The 20,500-nt window shown below is 46.9% G+C and overlaps 1 protein-coding gene across 4 annotated transcripts in view; it reads right to left on the bottom strand.

Annotated features, from left to right (window-relative positions):
• Positions 1–15,681: 15,681 nt before the first annotated feature.
• The window catches only part of SYNE1 (spectrin repeat containing nuclear envelope protein 1), a 373,726-nt gene continuing 368,907 nt past the window's right edge, over positions 15,682–20,500 (bottom strand). For all 4 annotated transcript variants that reach the window (XM_036414424.2, XM_036414425.2, XM_045573412.1 and 1 more), the window contains one exon: positions 15,682–16,631. In XM_036414424.2, coding sequence (XP_036270317.1) covers positions 16,391–16,631 — 241 coding nt within the window. In that variant the 3' untranslated portion in view covers positions 15,682–16,390. The remainder of the gene's footprint in view (positions 16,632–20,500) is intronic.

Here is a 20,500-nt window from a genome sequence, read left to right as displayed (position 1 = left end):
TGATTTGCCTGATGGCTCTGGGAGAAAAACAGTGTGACTCATTGAGAGGCGACATAATGCTCACACAGATTCTGCTGCTGCATTCTCAGGGTAGATCCTCACTCTGCCCTTTGTTGTGTGACCCTGGGTAAGGTACTTCCCTTGCCTCGCTCTCTTCACCTATGGAGAGAATGTCACCACCTGCCGCCAAGGGCTGCTGTGGAGATGATGTGGGTTAATTCGCGGAGAGCATCGAAGGACTTTGGTAGGCACTGAACTGACTCTCCCCTTCCCAAGCTCTTTCCACCAGCCTGTCTGTGCTCATGTCTTTATTTGGACGAAGTAAGGTTCTTCCCATTGTTTGAGTCATTTTGATTTCCAAGTAACTCCTTTGTTTTCTTGTTCTATCATCTGTGGTCAAGTTCTTCAATCCTGATTTTCTTAGGTTTCCTCCTGTCTAAAATGGAAATAAGAACAATACCCCACCATAGGGCTACTATGAGGATTAAAAAAGAGAAATATCTAAAATGCCTACTATGGGACCACACATAGGAAGCTCTCAGTACAGAGTAGCTATCTCTGTTGTAACTGTTATCACTCTGTGAGCACTGACGTTTAATGGGATAATTGATAGGTGTGGATTTCCATTTTCCATTTTGTCATTGTTTTGTGCATCTCCTTTTTGTTTCTCTTTTCCTCCTTCTTGGCCCCTCCTTTTTGTTAAATAATTTTAGGGTATATTTTAATTTTTTCTGTTGATTTTTTCTCACTTGAAATTATTTTCTTAGTGGTTGATCTTACAGTGTGCACCTTGAGTGAGCACACTCTATTTCAGCTTAATATTAATTGAAAAAATAAAGATCTTTGCTCCTAAATATTGGGATAGCTCCTTTCTTTCTCCCTCCTTTGTATTATTAGTGCCGTATATATGACATGTATATACTGAATATTATAAACTCAACAATAAAATGTTATATTTACTGGCTGATACAACTTTATATCATTTAAAGAAGTTACATAAGAAATGAGAAAAAATATATAGAGACTTTGAAAATATTAATCTCTGTGTTTATATTTTCAGCACTTTTCATTTCAGTTACTGGTGACTCTCATTAAATAGGTGTGATATATTTGATGTTGTCCTCAAAGTTTCTGAGGCTCTGTTCATTTTTCTTTTTATTTATTTTTCTCTCTCTGTTTCTCCAATTAGGTGATTTCTATTCTCTGTTGTCAAGGGGACCGTTTTTGTTTTGTTTGTTTTTTTTGTCTGCCACCTTGAATTTGAAGTTGAATTCTGATAGTGAATTTTTCATTTCAGTTATTGTCCATTTCAGCTTCAACATAAAAATGTAGTCCTTTTTCCTATAATGTCTATCTCTTATCAAAAATTCCTATTCTTTGATTCACTGTTGTCATACTTGGATTCTTTAAACAAGATTACCTTTAGATATTTAATACATTTATATTAGCTGCTTGAAGTCTTCGATGGCTACAAGCAACATCTGGGGAGGCACATGCGCAGTTTCTTTTGCCCTCTTGCACTTATGAGTATGGGTGTTTTTTTGCATATCTTACCATTTTTACTGAAAACTGAACATTTTAGACAGTATTGGTAGCAACTCTGAATTCTAGTCCCTCCTCAGGTGGCTGCTGCTGGCTCTGCGCTCTGTAGTTGTTTGTTTAGTAGCTCACGTGGGTTAAACGTGTGAAATTGTCTCTCCTACTGCGTTTGGCCTCTGGTGTTTCCGTTGGGTTTTGCATTAATTCCTTGTTTTGGTTTCTAAGCCTGACTTCCTAGGAATTGCCTTGTGTCCGCATAGCTCTGTGGTTACCTAATCACTGGACAGAGATTGCCCAGCAGCTGGGGCCATCGGATCCAGCTGCTGGGTCTGCGTGTGGATGGGGAGCATGCTGGGTTGTCAGGCTGTGGTCAAGTCTGTATCAGCTTTTTGCCTGGGGACTTTCGGTCTCTGCTGGGAATGTTACACAGCCTCAGCCAGGAATGTGCTGCCACAGCCACAGCTGCAGCCACAGCTGCAGCCACAGCTACAGCCGCAGGGTGGTGCGGCCTAAGCCTCCTGCTCACCCGCCCAGTCAAGTGAGCTGCCGGAGAGAGACCGTGGCCACAGCCACAGAGCTGCTGGTCCTCCCGACGTGCCCTCTCTGCTCCTGACCAAACCGGGGCGGGGGTGGGGAATGGTAGCAGCCCACTCAGAAGGCCGCAGGTTTGCTCTGCAATTCCCCGAAGCTCAGCGGTTGTTTAGGCACAAACGCCACTCATCGCGTTGGGTGCCTCTGGTCACTGTGCAGAGTGCTGACGTGGCATTTTTGTCAGGTTTGCGGAGGTTTCCAGCTGCTTTTGGGAGGGAGGACTTACCCTTCTCCTCACCTGGCCGGGCAGAGGTAGAAGCCCCCTCTCCACACCTGCTGTCTCTCCCTTCTTCTCAAAATGCCAGGGTACAGACTGCTGTGCCACGTGTTATCTCCAGTGGTCAGCGAGCTTTGAGAATGTTCAGCAATCTGTGGGTCTTTTATTTTGTTATTTATTTTATTTTACTTATTTTTTACTTTTTTAAAAATTTTATTTCAGAGAGGAAGGGAGAGAGATAGAAACATCAATGATGAGAAAGAATCATTAATTGGCTGCCTCCAGCACGCTCCCTACTGGGATCAAGCCCACAACCAGACATGTGCCCTTGACAGGACTGTTCAATCCACAGGCCGATGCTCTATCCACTGAGCCAAACCAGCTAGGGCGATTTATGAGACTTTGAAACCTACCCTTGGGGCTTGTCAAAGTCGGAAGGCCTGACTGGGGGTAGACTCAGCTCTCACAGTGGCTCCAGGTCACATTCTCCAGTGTGAGGTATCTTAAGCCTTTGGGACATTTAAATCCGGGGTTGCACTTTTTAGACTTGCTGCTCCAAGAACACAGCAAATTCTGAGGCAGCAAATTTTTATCATGTCTATTATTTGGACTGTGGGCATTAAAAAGCTAGTTTTAAGTTCACTATAATGGTGGCTTAAAATTGGAATATTTGTGATCACCACGAAGACGAAAGCCAAGGCAAGAAGAGGGGTGATGGTTCAAGATAGAAACGCACTTTCTACCGGAACCGCCTGCGGATTATCTGGGCCGCCTGCCGGAAGGCACAGGTGCAGTGCATTCTCTTCCACAGGAGGCACCTGGGCCTGGGCTGGGCCACCTCTGAGCCGGAATGTTGAAGCTCTCTCAGCAGATGGGATGATCTTTGATTTTCCTTTCAGCTCTGAGTTACAACACATGTGCAAGCATACACTCAAGGGTACCAGTTAGCCCTAGCCAGTTTAGCTCAGTAGATAGAGCATCAGCCTGTGGACTGGAGGTTTCCAGGTTCGATTCCAGTCAAGGGCACATACACGGGTTGCGGGCTTGATCCGAAGTAGGGGGCGGGCAAGAGGCAAATGATTAATGATTCTCATCATTGATTTTCCTGTCTCTCTCTCCCTCTCCCTCCCTCTCTGAATCAATTGTATATATTGATTATAAAAAATTAAAAAAATATATATATATTAATTTTTTAAAGTGCCCTTTATTGGTGCTTCACTATGCCAGGTATGTGAAAGTAGAGATATATTTATTTTAAGCAAATACTAAAAAATCCACATATGCACTAGCATTAAAATAGCATTTATTGGAATTTCTTGGACCCTTCTCTAGCCCCCAAAAAGAAGGGGTACTGGGGGACCTCTATTCCCAGTGGAGGATCCTGGCACCCCCAGACCCTTGGCCCAGAACACAGGGGTGAGATTAATAGAAACCCTTCTGGAAACCAAGCTGCACACCTGGAGCCTGTCCCGCGGCCTCATCACCACCAAGTGAGGGCCCTGTCAGCACCATGGACCTGCTGACTCAGCCTGAGTCCCCGCACAGACAAGCCCTGCCTGGCGGCTCCCAGCCTCAGCATTTGGAGACTGGGTACCCCTGGTGGTTGTAGCCTGCCTGCCCAGGGTCAGTGTCCTGATGGGCTGGGCCCAGTTCCAGCTCCTCCTCCTCCAGCAGTGCTGTGGGCGTCGGCTTTAAAGAAGTTGGTGACTCACAGTGAGGCGGGCCGCCAGCGCCCCCTGCAGGAGGCCTGGGAGGATGTCACGCCAGTGGTGTTTGTGGCCAGATGGGTATAGCCCAGGAGGCGGGCAAAGGCCACTGGGAAGAACTGCAGGGGGGTGAGGTAAGGGGTGCGGGCTCAGCAGCTGTGCCCACTTCCAGCAGAACCGCCTACTCACAAAAGCCCAAGGACCTCATCAGGACGCCCCAAAGGAGGAGAGAGAGAATCTGGGCTCCTGGCTGGGCAAGGCTTCCCTGCACACCTTCCCACCTGCACGTGGACCGAGCAGCTGGCGGGGCATTTTTTTTTTTTAATTGCACGGGGCATTCAAGAGCAGCAGGATAGCCTGGCCAGCGTGGCTCAGTGGTTGAGCATCGACTTATGAACCTGGCGGTCACGGTTCAATTCCCGGTCAGGGCACATGCCGGGTTGCTGTGCGCTTGATCCCCAGTAGGGGGCGTGCAGGAGGCAGCCAATGGATGTTTCTCATCCTTGATGTTTCTCTCTCTCTTTCCCTCTCCCTTTTCCTTCTTCTCTGAAAGCAATAAAAATGTTCATTTAAAAAAAAAAAAAAAAAGAGCGTCAGGACAACGAGAGTCACAGAAGCTTCACTCTGTGGCCCCGCCACCTGCCCTGGGCGGCATCTGTGGGCCCATCCATCCCACTGGCCTCGGGGCCCTAAGGGTAGGTAAGTCATTATCCTTTCTGTACAAATGTGGAAACCGGGGATTAACACCCTTTGGGAAGGTTCCGGGAATCAGAAATGGCTGAAGCAGACATGGGATCCCTCTGACAGTAAACGGGTGCTCTGACCGGGGCCTGGGCTCCCTGGAGGTCGCTTAGTCACAGAGCAGAGGAGAAAGCTTCCTCGAGGCCACAGAGAGTGCTCCTTCTGCAGGTAAGCAAGCTTTCACACCGGAGGAGTAGGAAAAAGCAGTCAGGTGAACTTTGAAGGCAAAGTGGGACTCTTCAAATTAACGCTGGGATGCCCCATGCTCGGAGGTTCTGCAGACATTGTTCCTCTCCTCCCGGTGGGCAGCCCTCGGGCGGGCAGGCTCTCCTGCTGCTCCCGGGCACTGGCGCCAGAGCTGTGGTGTCACTTTTCCTGCCAGGGCCTGCCAGGCGCGGTGGGTGAGCCCAGGAGAGATTTTCCGCTGGACCTTGGCCTTGGTAGGGCCTCTATTTCTAGCGATGACCGGAGACCTTGAAGGAGGAGGCAGCGGCGCCCTCACAGCAGGAGGCCTGTTTCAGAAGTGATGGCACCTGGGCCGGGCTCCTTCCCTCCCCTGGTCACAGGGCCAGCGCCTCTCTCTGGGCCCAGGAGCGAGGCCATGGCAGATGGCCAAGCCCTGGGTGTCTGTGGAGAAGGGACGGAATAGCAGCTTTCATCCTAATAAGATGAAAGCGGGGAAGGGGAAAAAAAAAAAAAAAAACTGGAACAGGGAAAGGAAGCAGCGGGCAATCATTTTCAGAAGTGATTTTGAAACTGGGTGGGAAAGGCTCAGTGGCTGGGCCAGTTACTGCAGGGAAAGAGCCTCCGCAGTGGCCGACTCAGGCGGCTCTGTCCGGGGCCGGCGACCCAGCGGCCGTGGGACAGACGCACTCCGGGTGACTCTCTGGGCTCAGGGCCCCGCGTGACCTCTCTCCAGCACTGCAGCTGTCATCAGATGCTCGCTTATTGAGAAATCAATAAGTGTGGGAAAGGCCAATGAAAGATTGGTGAGCTGGTAAACATTTTCATGGGCTGATGATTGAGTTCACCCCAGGCGCAGCAGAGTTTAAGCTGAGTGTTTCCACACTTGCCACCAGAAAGAGCATGTGTCAATACCCAGGGCCCAGACCACAGGCAGGAGGGGAGCAGGGAAGAGTGAGGGGAGGGCGAGGAAAGGACAGGAGGGGTCCTGTCACCGCCTTTGGGAGCTGCTTTGCATCGCCCCAGTTCCTCCAGCACACCAGAGGCAGATGCGTTTCTGGGCTCAACCACAGTCGGTCCTTCTTAATAAAGGGAAGGAGGGAAGGTGCCACTCTGGAGCTGCTCGATGCTTCACTAAGAATGGATTGCAAACGATCCATTCATGTATCTTTGGTGTTATTATTAAATATTTTTATTATTAAATATTTGGCTTTATTATTAAATATGTCTATTATTAAACTAGAAGCCCAGTGCACGAAATTTGTGCACTGGGGGGCAGGGGTCCCTCAGCCCAACCTGCCCTCTCTCACAGTCCAAGAGCCCTAAGGAGATGTCCTACTGACAGCTGAGGCCTGAGGAACAGGCCTAAGCCACAATCTAGACTCCCTCTGTGGGAGGCGATCAAGCTGATCAGGGGAAGGTGCCACCCCATCACCCAGCTGCTGCTGCCACTGCTGGCTGCCGCAGACACCAAAGTGTTTTCAGCAACACAGACTCCAGTCCCTTCACCACGAAAAAATGACAACATTTTATAGACATTGTCAAGATATCTCTTTCATAGGATATGACATTTCTTTCTTTTTTTTTAATCCTCACCTGAGAATATTTTTCATTGATTTTTAGAGTGTGGAAGAGAGAGGGAAAGACAGAGAGATACATCAATGTGAGAGGGACATTTTGGTTAGTTGCCTTCTTCATGAGCCCTGACCTGGGCCCAGGCCAGGGAGGAGCCTGCAACCTAGGTACCTGCCCTTGATCAGAATCAAACTCAGACCCTGAGGTCCGCAGGCCAAGGCTCTATCGACTGAGCCAAACTGGTTAGGCAGGATAAGACATTTCTTAGCCCCTCCAGTAGTGGACCTTCGCTTTTTCCTCTAGGATTGAGGTGGAACCCTAGATCACCTTGTTGGATTCTTATTACCCAAATTACCAAGAACACTGCAATAGGCATACGGGGAGCTTAGCCAATGAGCAGTCAGAAAAGGTGTTTCTTCTGTAACGCATGCGCAGAGGGAAGCAGGCCCCCCTGTCTCGTCTCTGGGCATACTCAAAACCACAGCAGCAAGCGCTAGCAGGCCCTCCATCTCCACTCTCTGGGCCTGCTCAAGGCTGCCACAGCTGGCACTGACAGAACCCTTATTCTTCTCCCCATTTTGGGCCTCCTCAAGCCGCCACAGCATCTGTGTCATGCCTCATTTTGCATGCAGTACCCTCCCACCCACCTGTGAGCACAGCTTCCTCCTGAGCAGTCATGACCATATACTATATATAACTGGAGGCCTGCTGTATGAAGATTCATGCAATAGGCCTTCCTTCCCCTGGCTGTCTGCACTGGTTTTCCACCGGCACCCAGGACCCTGGCGGCAGCAGAGCCAAGCCTTCAGCCTTCAGGCTTGGCCCCAGCCACAGCAAAGACTGTGTATTCTTCTGTATTCGCTTAGGTGGAGCCTTTAGTCTTTGCTCTGTGCCTGTGTATGCAAAGTAACCCGCCATATTTGTTGGTTAATTTGCATACTCACTCCTGATTGGCTGGTGGGCATCATGGAGGTATGGTCGATTTGCATCTTTCTCTTTTATTAGTTTAGATATAGATATTTGACTTTATTATTAAATATTTTAAGATATGTTTTTATTGACATAAGAGAGAGAGAAACATTGATGAGATCAGCTACCTTCTGCATGCCCCCTACTGGGAATGGAGTCCACAACCCCTCCAAATGCCCTGGCTAGGAATCAAACCAGGGACTTCCTAGTGCATGAGATGATATTCAACCAACTGAGCCACACTGGCCAGGCTATTATTAAATACTAGAGGCCTAGTTCACAAAATTCGTGCCTGGGGGTGTATGTCCCTTAACCCAGCCTGCACCCTCTCCAATCTAGGACCCCTTGAGGGATGTCTGACTGCCCATTTAGGCATGATCCCAGTAGTAGGATTGGGCCTAAACGGGCAGTCGGACATCCTTCTCACAATCCAGGATTGCTGGCTCCCACCTGCTCGCCTGCCTGCCTTCCTGATTGCCCCTAACACTTCTGCCTGCCAGCCTGATTGATGCCTAACTGCTCCCCTGCCAGCCTGCTGCCCCTAACTGCCCTCCCCTGCAGGCCTGGTCACCTCTAACTGCCCTCCCCTGAAGGCCTGGACCCCTCAACTGCCCTTCTCTGCAGGCCCGGTCATCCCCAACTTCCCTCCTCTGCCTGCCTGGGAACCCCTAACTGGTCTCCTCTGCAGGCTTGATTGCCCCCAACTGCCCTCCCTTGCAGGCCTGTTTCCTCCCAACTGCCCTTTCCTGCTGGCTGTTTTGTGGCGGCCATCTTGTGTCCACATGGGGGCAGCCATCTTGTGTGTTGGATTGATGATCAATTTACATATTACTCTTTTATTAGATAGGATTTTAAAATACCCTTTTACAATGCTTACAATCCAATACATTCTCAAATGCTAAAAAAATATATGTAAGGGGAAAAGCATTAGCATGTTTATGAAAAGACAGGAGGTTTGGAAGAGAAGCTTGCTTTAACTACTTGCCAATGTTGGTACCAACTGCTTCTGCCTGAGGCCTCTAGAACCTGGGTTGAGGAAGCAGGAAGCCTTGGAGCTCCAAAGGATGGAATTCCAGAAAGTTCCCAGCTTCTTCCAATGGAAAAGCTGCAATCTCATAGGATTTAACCAAACAATCCTCCATCAGAGAGCTTAAAGCAGTGTAAAGATTTTAAATTTATTTTCCATAATTGCATAGAGGCAGAAAGAAAAAAGATACCCTTTTATTAATAATATTAGAGGTCTCTGCATTAAATTCGTTCATGGGGGGATCCCCTCAGCCTAGCATGCATCCTCTCCAATCCAGGACACCCTCAGGGGATGTCCGAGTGCCAGTCTAGACTAGCAGTTGGACATCCCTCTCACAACCCTAGACCGCTGGCTCCTAATTGCTCACCTGCCTGCCTGCCTGGTTGTCCCCTCATGCTGGCCTGATCGCCCATCACTGCCTCTGCATGCTGGGCTGATCACCCCTAACTGCCCTCTGCCCCCGCTGGCTTGGTCACCCCTGTCTCTCTCTCTCTCCTCCCCCCCCCCCCATCCCCGCTGGCTTGGTCACCCCTAACTGCCCCCTCCTTGCCAGTCTGGTAGCTCCTAACTGCCACCCCCCCCCCCTGCATTTACCTGGTCCCTCCCCCCCCTAGTTGTCCCCAGCCTTGTCAATCCTCACTGCCCTCCCTGTCAGCCTGGTTGCCCCCAACTGCATCCCCCCACCAGCCTAGTTGCCCCATGCAGCTTGCTTGTTCAGTCCCTTGGTCCACCCTTACATGTTTATCTATTATTAGGAATGATTGTTTTATTAATAAAACAAGAAGTTGCTCTTGTGGCAAGTGGAGAGAGTGACCCTGGCCTTTCCAATTTCCTGTGTCCCGTGTCCTGGAGAGCAGGCTGACAGGTGAGTCCACCTTGTCCCTGAGTCCTCACCTTCTGGAATATTGGAGACTCCAGCTTCCAGTAGCTTTCAGGGATGTGTAGGCCTCTCGAGTACCTTTGGGTACCAAAAAAGATACCAGAGAAGAAATGGCTTGAAGGCCCAGGGCAATGGTGTGAGGACCTCATCTAGCCAATAAAAAAGATCCAAACCCCTGAGCAAACAAGGTGTATCACCTGCCACCACCCTGGTCCCATACTTCCCACTTCTGCTGAGCTCTCTAAGCCAAAGAGAAGGGCCGGGCTCTGAGAAAGGAGGTGTGCAGAGGGACAGGACCCTCCCCTTCCTGAGGGCTGCACCACAGCTGAGAAAACTGAGGGCCACTCACCTGGCAGATGCCTCCAGCAGGACAGAAACACCACCAACTCTGAGGGGCCATCCTAGTTTACAGGGCCCTTTGTGCCCTCATGAGGAGGGCAGCATTGCCACTCCAAAGACAGTGGAGCCCAGCCCCCACCAAATCCAATGAACACTTGAGGGGAGGCAGGAAGGAAGGAAGGAAGGAAGGAAGGAAGGAAGGAAGGAAGGAAGGAAGGAAGGAAGGAAGGGAGGGAGGGAGGGAGGGAGGGAGGGAGGGAGAGAGGGAGGGAGGGAGGGAGGGAGGGAGGGAAGGAGAGAGGGAGAGAGGGAGGGAGGGAGGGAAGGAGGGAGGGAGTAAAGGAGGGAGGGAGGGAGGGAGGGAGGGAAGGAGGGAGGGGGAAAAGGAAGGGAAGGGAGGAAGGAAGGAAGGGAGGGATTATTTATGGAACCCATAGAGATGTTTTTAGAGGAAGAACACCAAGCAGCATAGAGTGAGGTTGGGAGAGTTGGTCAAGTGCTGAGCTGACCCCACGGGATAAGGTCATTGACACAGGTGTCTGAAAGGTCCTGGGTCATACCTAGAGCAAGCAGTTCTGCCACTACCCATGTTTGCCTTGGGCAACTCCGTTTTAGGGGTTGGCAAACTTTTTCTGTAAGAGCCAGAGAGCAAGCATCTTACTTAAAGTGGCCTGCAAACAACCTTTGAAAATATAAAGGACCAAGAGTCTACAGAAACAGGCCATGGGCTGCCTTGGTGACCTTGATTAGGCAACCTCAGACCATAGTCCTGTTCTTCCCACCCAGCTAAGAAGAGAGACAATCCTGTTTCCCTATCAGTTTCTTATTCTGATCAGCAGACTCCATGAAGGAGGGCCATGGGGTTGAGGGAGTGGGGAGGGGCACAGGGACTGAGCCCCAGGCCATAGCCACACTCTAGTGGGCAGAAATTTATTTTTTTTGGGGGGGGGGGGTGGTTGTTGAGTAGGAGAAGATTTCAGGGGAAAAGCCAAACAGGGCGAACGCGTGGCTCCTGAGGGGCATAAGTGAGCTCTGCAGGTGACTTCCAGGAGACTGTTGGTTTCCTCGCCCCCTCACTTCCGGGGATCAGGCTAATGGACTGATGTTATCTGCAAGCAGGGTGACTTAGGGGGAGGGTGGTGGTTTAGAAGTTGAGGTTTTTCTTGAGTGGATGAGTCTCCTTTGGAGGGAAGCAGTTCTCCCAGGAAAACTTTTCGCCCAGGATTCAGCAAGAGCCCTGGTCTGAAAGCCTCCTCGTCGAAAACTGGGGGCTTGCACCACCTTCGCTCTTATTCCCTGGAACCAACACGCAGCACGTTCCTGATCACCCAGAGCAGAGTCAGCCACCAGGATTCCACTGTGAATAAATGGCCTATCGCCATTTCTTTTGGGCACACCAAAATTATGTGTTGTTTAACTAACAAATAAATCAAATGTCTCTTCATGGCACAACAGAAGTATCTCTCTCTTTCTTTTTCTTGTCTTTTAAAATAATCATTACTACTAGAGGCCCTGTGCATGAAATTTGTACATGGGGGTCCCTCAGCCCAACCTGCACTCTCTACAATCCAGGAGCTCTCAGGGGATGTCTTACTGATGGCTTAGGCCCACTCCCATAGTTCTGTGCTCTCTGCAGGGCCTGGAGGTTTTGCTGCAGCAATGGAGATGAAGCCCCCATGCCCTGCTGTCTACTCTCTGCCTGCTGCTGCCATGTGCCATGTGAAGGAAGCCCCAATGCCCTGCAGTGTGCTCTGTCTGCCAGGCCTGGGGGCTTCGCTGACACTGACACACCAAGGAATCCCCGAAGCCCTGCTTTCTGGGCTCTGTCTGCCGGGCCTGGGTCTTCCCTGCTGCCACTGCACTAAGGAAAGCCCCAAGCCCTGCTGTCTGGGCTCTGTCTTCCATGTCTGGGAGCAGATCCAGCCTTGCAGCTTAGTCCCCGTGAGTCCCGGTGGGGCTGACAGGCCTGGACACTCCAGCAGTGGGGCTGAGAGGACTGGGTGCCACCATTTTGTGGCTATGGGGGCAACCATTTTTGTCACGGAGTCATGGTTAATTTGTATATTACTCTTTTTTTTTAAAATATATTTTATTGATTTTTTACAGAGAGGAGGAGAGAGGGATAGAGAGCTAGTAATGTCGATGAGAGAGAAACATTGACCAGCTGCCTCTTGCACACCCCCTACCAGGGATGTGCCAGCAACCAAGGTACATGCCCTTGACCAGAATCGAACCCGGGACCTTTCAGTCCGCAGACCGACGCTCTACCACTGAGCCAAACCGGTTTCGGCTATATATTACTCTTTTATTAGATAGGATTACAGTAATTTGGACCTTAAAAACAAATCATTTACCTTGTCACAATTTATATATTTAAAACGGTTTCTCCCCTCTCATTATTCTCTTCTCATTGTGGTGCCTTGAATTTCCTCTCTCAGTTTTTTCCTTGTCTTACGTAATTAACATTTTCCAACAAAAATGGGAACATATTATAGAAAATATTCTATATTTTTAAAAAGTAAGACTATATGGTAGAGATCTTCCCCAATAAATAATGGATTGATCTCATTACAAAAACTGTTGTGTTATAGTAAATATGGCTTGTGTACTATCTTCTACTCAATAAGGCCCCTGCTGACTGACATCTAAGTTGCTAAGAACTAGTAATAAAAAAAAGTTACCTTTCTAACTGGCTTGAGACAGTTGTCTATTCATTTAGAAAATAACAAAGAGATTCCTTAATTTACATCACCTATGAAGTGGTTCCACATTGATTATAGACCTAGTAGGAGAAAATACAAGCAAACATTTACATAAATCTTGGAGTGAAAAACTTTCTTAATGTAGACTACTCAGAATCTACAAAGGGAAAGGAACCTGTCAGATTTGATGGCATAAAAATTAAAACTTTCTGTATAACTAAAGGAACTGTATAAAGTTAAGGTGGGTGACATACAGAGTTATTTTTTCTAATATACAAAGAGTTTCTTGGAAATAGTTTAAAAGAGTAAAAAAAAAAGCACACACAAAAAAACACTATAAACAATAGAGAATAAAACAGACTTCCCACAGAGGTAAATCAAACACAGCAACATATAATTTAAATATAAATGGTCACAAAAATGCAAACTTTAAGAACAAAGAGCTACTGTTGCCCTCACTTGGGCAATATTTTAGAAAACTGATAAGATCTAGTCTGGCCTCGTGAACTTATGTTCACATGGGAATCACCCAGAGAACTTCAGACGAAGGCCGCTCCCCAGAGACCAGAATTTACTTGATTTGGGGTGAGGCCTGGAGTTCTACTTTTGAAGAAGTCCCCTGTGAGATTCTAATGTGCAGGATTTGGACGTTAATAATTTGGGGATGGCCTCCCCTCATTTGGAAGCCAATGTCCTAGATTTAGGACGGGTCTGAGGAAAAGGGTTCTCTCAGGGGCTGTGGGTGGGATTGTCAACCACAGCAACTTCTCAGAAAGCAATCTGGCAGAATGTTCCAGATGACATTGAGAATGTACATACCCTTTTGATTCAGTAATTCCACCTGATACTGCGCATCTGAGGGTCACAGAGGCAGCACTACATGGAGACTGGCATGCACGTCCAGGCTGGGGTGCCTCCTGCGGGGAGAATAGGAAAAACCTGGGAGAAAACAAAGGTTGGAAGAGACCAGCTTTTCCGATGCAGCAATGAAGGGAGCGTATGTATTGCTACGGCCCTGGAATACTGTTAAGTGAAAACTGCCAGTCACAGAGTCATAGAAATAGATCCAATGTTAAAAAAACATACGCGTGTGCTGTTTGAATAAGAAAAATGATAGGCACAGAAAGGTCATATCACATTGGGAGGCGACTGAGTGAGATGTAGGGAACTGTTCTTTACAAAACAAGAGAATCTTTTGCAAATCAAAGGATTGATTTTTTTAAAAAAACAGCCTTTAAAACAGAAAAGAAGAAGAAGAAATGGTTTTTTTCTGTGAAATATTAAAAATTATAACTAAGTAACTAAAATACTATACCATTGTATTGTTATACAGACATATATGTTATGTGTATTACATTTCCAAAATATACATATATGCATTCTTTTAATCTATACTCAATGGGCAGCAATGGAGAGCTAGATCAACCGCACAGGATAGCATCCAGAACAAAAATCCAGGTTTACATGGAGAACTGTTACCTGAGGGAGCTCACATTACAAGTCAATGTGTGTATGAGGGGAGTGAAGGGAGAATTGCTCACATCACCTGCCATTGTGGCCAGTGGGGAGAGGGAAAGGCCCCAGGATGGGGAACCCGGGCAGGTGGTAGCTGGAGCCACAATTGGTGCATTGCTGCTGGGGACGCTAATGCCACTGACCCAGGCCACACTCAGAACACTGCCGGCCTGGATGGACCGCCCAGAGCAGAACACATCCCCACAGTCATCCTCCATCTGCAAATCCCCAGGGGGTGCGGGGTCCCTACAGTCACCCTCCATCTGCACATCCCACAGTGGAGGGGTGTGTGGGGGGTGATGGTGAGCTGCACTGTGTGGTTTGAGGGATAAGGGGGTGGCTACCTGGAGCTGTCCTGGATGTGGGCAGCGTCACCCTCTGAGCCCAGCAGTTGCCTCAGGAATGTGTCTGGCGGGATGTAGCTGGGATGGGATGGGAGGGCACCCCTAGGAGGCCAAGATGTCTAGTCAACCTGGAGACTGGGGTTTCTTCTCCACCACCCATGGCATCAAATGCAGTCATCTGTGCACAGCTGACAGAGGACTTTCTTTTCCTGATATAACTGGGTTTTCAAATTCAGTTACATTCCTGCTCCTGAATTAGGCAATGGCTAAAATAAATAAATAAATAAATAAATAAACAAACAAACAAATAAGCATCACAAGGCTGATTCATTTTACTATGACCTTCATATTATAGAAAGATCAGACCCAACTGGCTTCCTTGCTCCCCAGACAAAGAGTTCCTCATCGCCCATGTGGTCCAGCTTTCTTAGCCTCCAGGATGCTGCTGCTGCCACATGAATTCATCTGGCTCCGCCTCTGTCCAGGGAAGGACCAGGCCTCTCCCCACAGAGGGCTGTGGGAGGTGCCCCCGCTGAAAGTCTCTCCTCTTCCTCATCTGAATGAGGGGGTCTCCCTCAAATTCAGGTCCCTCTGTGGGAGCCCCAAATGGATTCTTCGTGGATATGTTAAAAGGATGATTAGAGGTAACAGGTATTTACCAAGGGAGAAGTTAATAGGAAGCCAGAAACTAAAGAAAAAAGTCAAGCTGGTACAAGAAGTGAGAAGTTGATAGGGTGTAAGTGGACATGTAAAAACCATCTCTTCCTGCAGGTCAAGGAGCAGCAGCCACTTCCCTCCAGCAATCACTGCCCCTTATGAATGGGTACCTTGGTCACCAAGAGTTTTCCACTTTCAAGAGAAGCCCAACACCTAGGTGTTATATGATTCTCCCTCCACCCAGGATTAAACAGTGGGTTAAAATTTCATGAGCACCAAACAATTCCATGAGGGCCACTCGTTGGCAAGATCAGAGGGGCAGAACCAAATCTTATTGTCTGTGCACTTGACTGATAGATAAAAGACATAAGAAGTTCATAGGCTGTTGTGTACCCTTGGGATGGAGTGGAGGCTCCATAGAAGTTTCTTCCGTTGTGCAGAGAGGGCAGAAAAGAGAGTGCTGAGAAACCAGAGTTGAGGAGATATGACCGGCTGTGGGAAGAGGGTGGAGAGAAGAATCACCTAGAGACCGGTAGGTCTAAATATGGGTTACCTCTAATCATCCTTAATCATTAATGCACGCTTATGTGTCAGTTTCATTCATTCTGCAAAAAGATAACTCAGGTTGAATTCTGCTCAACAGGGTAACTTAGAGTCATTTCTCCAGGGGAGGGGGAAAAAAAAGCACAGACAAAATATTTTATAGTATCTATAATAAATGCAAAGAAATCAATACAAACAAAACTTGGCTTTAGCAAACTGTACATACATAAATATCTCTTTTTTTACTATAACATTCAACTTTTTTTTTTCTCACATAAATCCTTCCATGATTTTATTTATTACATCCAGTTTTTCTTTATACTTTTTTTAAAAAGTGCCTTTTAGATTTACAGCTTGTGCTTCTAAAGCAAAGGTTAGGATATCATGCCCCAAAGAAAAACAAGGCAAAAAGAAAGCTGCCATATAAGCTCTTCAAAAGTGTCTGTTCCAAGGTTCAGCACTGGTTGGTTGGTAGATTGTTCGATACCAATGTGACGTCATTCAATGAATGGATGGGGCACACCATGGGAAAGTCGCCCAGATGGTGTGCTGAAGTCCTGGGTGTGCACAGAATGGGCCAAAGGCCCAGGACACACGCGTCCAGGGAACATTGGAGGTACTTCATGTCTTTAGTACTGAGGCTCAGAGTTTCCAACAATATTTCTTCCACACCTTTTTCTATTTGCTCTCCTTCTGTCATTGTGTATCATCCACCTCGGAACCCATGATTGGAACACATGGCTAACGCCATTGCTCCGAAGGCATTCGCCAGCATTCAGGTGCTCCTTTTGCTAGTTTGGGTTGGCTCTGGGCCAAACTCCCCTTACACGACCAGCACCACTGCAGATGGCATCTGCTTGCTTCAGAGGGGAGGAGGGCCATTCGTGTATCTGAGCATGGGATGGAATGATCGGGCAAAATTGTTGGAGAGGGCACAGCTGTAGTCTTCCTCGGACATTGGTACCAGGCAGGCGAGCCCGATGAGGAGCAGCAGGAGCAGCTGAAGGAGAAGTGCCGCTCTGAGCACTCTGTACAGGAAACCTCGGCCCGACCGAGCTGGCTGAGGCTCAGAAAGGGAGGAATCGGAGCCACCTTTTATGGACCTGAGAGAGGAATCAACAGAAAAAAACTCAAGTATCTCAAATGTTGTATGGATGCTGCTTTTAGCTCCCTCACCCTCATGGAAGCTACAGGACCATGCCAAACACAACCCAACCTGCCAATTGGCCACCCACCTTCTGCAGTGTGCCCAGGCCATCCCCCCACCACCCACTGAAGAGATTCTTGGAAATTGTACTGATGAAAAGTTAACACTTAGTCAGTCAACTAAAGGTAACTAATTGAGCTCAAATTCCACCCCTTAATTTGGTAAAACATTTCCCACCAACAAAGACAATTACTCTGTACACATTCTACCAGCATAACATAAGTTGATCCAGAATATCGATAATTAAGATGTGGATGTTCGGTGCAGTGTATTTTTGGGTTAAGACTACCAGGAGCATTGGTAGCCAAAATTAGTTGCTGTTAGAATCATTTGAAGTATCCCGTTTAGTCCTCTTAGATGTGCCAAACTCCATACAGCGAGAACAGCCCAATCATTTTTGCACAGACCAATAAAGATCAACTAATCTTAGAGTACCCTGGTTTCATCTTGCACTGAGTCAGCATCTGTCTCTGGCATCAGTGGGTTCTGACGCTGTGTGAACCAGGATGGCAATAGAGTCGGTATACAGAACGCTGGTGTTGAATGACTTAGAATCTAGGTTGATCCTATTTTTTATTAGCTGTGACTTTGGGAAACAGACACCATTTTTCTGAGGACAGATTGTCATTTTGTAGGCTCCTTCTACTCAAAGTTCTATGTTTTCCTATCTACATTTATATCTTCCTATCTACTAAACTGTGCATTCTAGATTAAGCATGAATTTCACATTTCTTAAGAAAGACTGCCTGAAAAATATTGAATATGGAAGTAGGTTCTGGGTGGGGGTGAGGGTGCACCATTTTTTTCTGTGTGAGCATTCTTTAATGTTTTGTTTGGTTACTCATGGAAAAGATGAAGAGAGAAATGTTATTAAAAAGAGACATTTTGCATACACACAAACACACAATACTGTAGGAGCAAAAAGACTAGGTGTATTGACAAAACACATTCCCCCAACTAGTAAAGATTTCCTAGTGACAGCAATATCACTAAGGATAAGGACAAGGAATATGAGGCCTCTGGAGAAATATGAAGGTGTGAAAACTGTGTTGGTTACTCTGTATGCTTTTCTAAGAAAACACTAAGTTTCTAGAGGGACTACTCAAAACTCTTTTATTTAAAACCATCAAAGAAATATGAGAGGCAAACAGACCGAGCCTCTGGAAGCCCCTAGGAGCATGTGGCCCACTGTGTTGTTAGCATATGTAATGAAAGAAACACATCATCGGCCAAAATTGGGTCTTAGTTTCTTTTCTGAAGACCACAACTAACGGTTGTGTAACCTTGAACAACTCACCTTCCTCAGCCAACCTCTTAGTCAACCCCTTCAAGTTAGACTAGATGGACTTCCAATGTTCCATATTTTATCCATGGGATGCCTTCTACTAATTATTAATAGTCAGTGTAAATAGTGGGCCAACTGAGAGGCCACAAGGGTTCACTCACCATCTAGTGGTCAAATTGATTAACTGTCCTTATGTTAAGACTAATGAATTACTCCTAATGAGCTAAATAGGAAATTTGTATATTTTGTGAAATACAGTAGAGGATAAAAGAACAATGGCACATGTCTATGAATGGAAGGATAAAATAGGAAATTCTTGAGTTTTCTAATTATAAACTATTCATGTTGAGAGAAGGCCTTATACAGTATATAACCTATCTCCTAATTTTGTAGATGTTGGTAATGATAGTTAACATTTATTTGTCTAATTACTAGGCAATGTACTAAACATTTATCCTGGGTTCTCTCATGTAATCCCCAGAATAGTCCTCAATGTGCTTGTTATATTCATTATATAGATGATGAAAAAGAGGGGAAGTAACCAGTGACTGATAGCTTGCAAGTGGCAGAATTAAGATTTCAACTCTAGGATTTTAACTTCCAGAATTTTGACTTTCTAGAAAAGGCAAATGACTTGCCCAGATCCCAGGATTAAAGGAAGAGATCCAGCAGGCTCTCAGAGTTCCAATGTCCCTGCCTATCAGGTGCACAGGGGGACATTTTGTGTTCAGACAGTTGCACAATCTTGGCCAAGCAGCATAGTCTCTCTGGACTGGCCTTCAATTTTCTTACTTGCAAAAAAGAACAGTTGCATTAATATCCTAAGATCTCTTTGGTTCTTGCAGTTCATGATTCAATGGTTTACCTTAAAGTGTCTTAAGAAGGAGGGAACATTGGCCCATGAACTCTGGGTTGAATTTTTCTTCAAAATACCTTTTTCTTTTCTCTTACAGTGTGCCCTCCCCACCTGTCACTGGATGAGTTATAACCGAAGCACAAAAGAGAGCTCCACGTTCCTCATCATTCAACATTTAAATAAAACGAGAACGATTTCTGACTTCTTTTCTTTAGGAAACATGTAAGAACATTCGTGATGGCTAGATTATGCATATAATTGACAATACAATCTGACTGACAGAGCTGAATAGCCCTTGCTTGCCAATCATTAGCTTAAGCCAAAGATCAGGGTGCCCGTTGATGAGTCCACCCCTGAGAGAAGAGAAAAGGTTACCATCTTTGTAATGTGGGCTCACACGTGATAGCGTCTGTCTAAGGACATGGCACATTTAACAGCATCAGAGCATTCCTTATTAAACTTTAATTACCACGTGCCTTCTGGTGCTGAAGAATGCCCACCTAAGGAGGAGTGATGGGCTGAGACAGGGACAGAGAGAACTCGCAGTCCGTAGTAAGCTTCCATGCAGTCGACTGCTCTTGGAAAGGCCCAGTTTATCTGCTGAGAAACATACTACCCCCAGGAGCAATGACCAGGGTTTCAACATGCCCCAAGTCTTAAAATTGCGAGTACCATCAGGTTAATGACACTGGGGTAAAAGGGTACTATTAATATTTATCCACTGACCTAAAATCACCTCTGCTTCAAGAGCCTTGGGAAACTTGACAAGAGAAAGAACAAAGACACTAGTCACTCATCTCTCCTCAGTGGCCTGTTACATAAACAGGTGACAGTCTAGAATGCATCCATAAAGGAAACATTAAAAGTGTGACCTTATTCAAGGAAGTTCATCATAAGGGATATTCCAGATAATTCAGCCCAGCGAAAATGTGCTTATTCTCATAACTAAACACGTATTTTATTATTTTTCCTCACTCATTAAAATTTCTGGGTAAACAGTTACCCAGACGTTGTTTCTTCTCTTTCCCCAAAACACATACAGTTGTGGAAAAAGGATGGTAGGGAAGGAAGTCATACATCACCACACACCACATACCACACACCACACACAAGAAAGCATGATCAAGAGGTGCGGGAGCCTGGCCAGTATGCACAGGAGTCTGATTCCTTTCCAAACCTCTACACCGCGGAGGGAAATAAAATGGGTTAAATCTGTGCATCCACCACTCAAACACAGAAGAAGCTTGCAACTCATTCTGTGACGTATCAGCTAACCCTGGCGGATGGTGACAGGAATTTACTGTGAGGGATTATCTAGCTTGTCTATGATCTTGTTGCCTACCCTTGTGTGCACGGTCTGTTTCCTGGACACGTGGTTCAGCACCCACGTTTCCAGAATCAGCTCAGGATTTCATCCTCCTCTTATTCCAAAAGGAGCACTCTACTCTGCCTGGTACCTAAGCCCTGGAATCCTTTATAGTTCTACCTGCCAGTAGCCCCGTGCTAGATTGCAGTGGTTAATAAGACAGAGTCCCCCCAGAGTCAGATAGACCTGGGTTCAAACCTAAATCTTCATGCCTCTAATCCTTCGTGTCCTTGTCTGTAAATCTGGGACTACAGCCAT

The sequence above is a fragment of the Pipistrellus kuhlii genome, unplaced genomic scaffold (assembly GCF_014108245.1).
Source record: "Pipistrellus kuhlii isolate mPipKuh1 unplaced genomic scaffold, mPipKuh1.p scaffold_m20_p_5, whole genome shotgun sequence".
Lineage (NCBI taxonomy): Eukaryota > Metazoa > Chordata > Mammalia > Chiroptera > Vespertilionidae > Pipistrellus > Pipistrellus kuhlii.
This window is presented reverse-complemented; position numbering and strand designations above follow the sequence as displayed.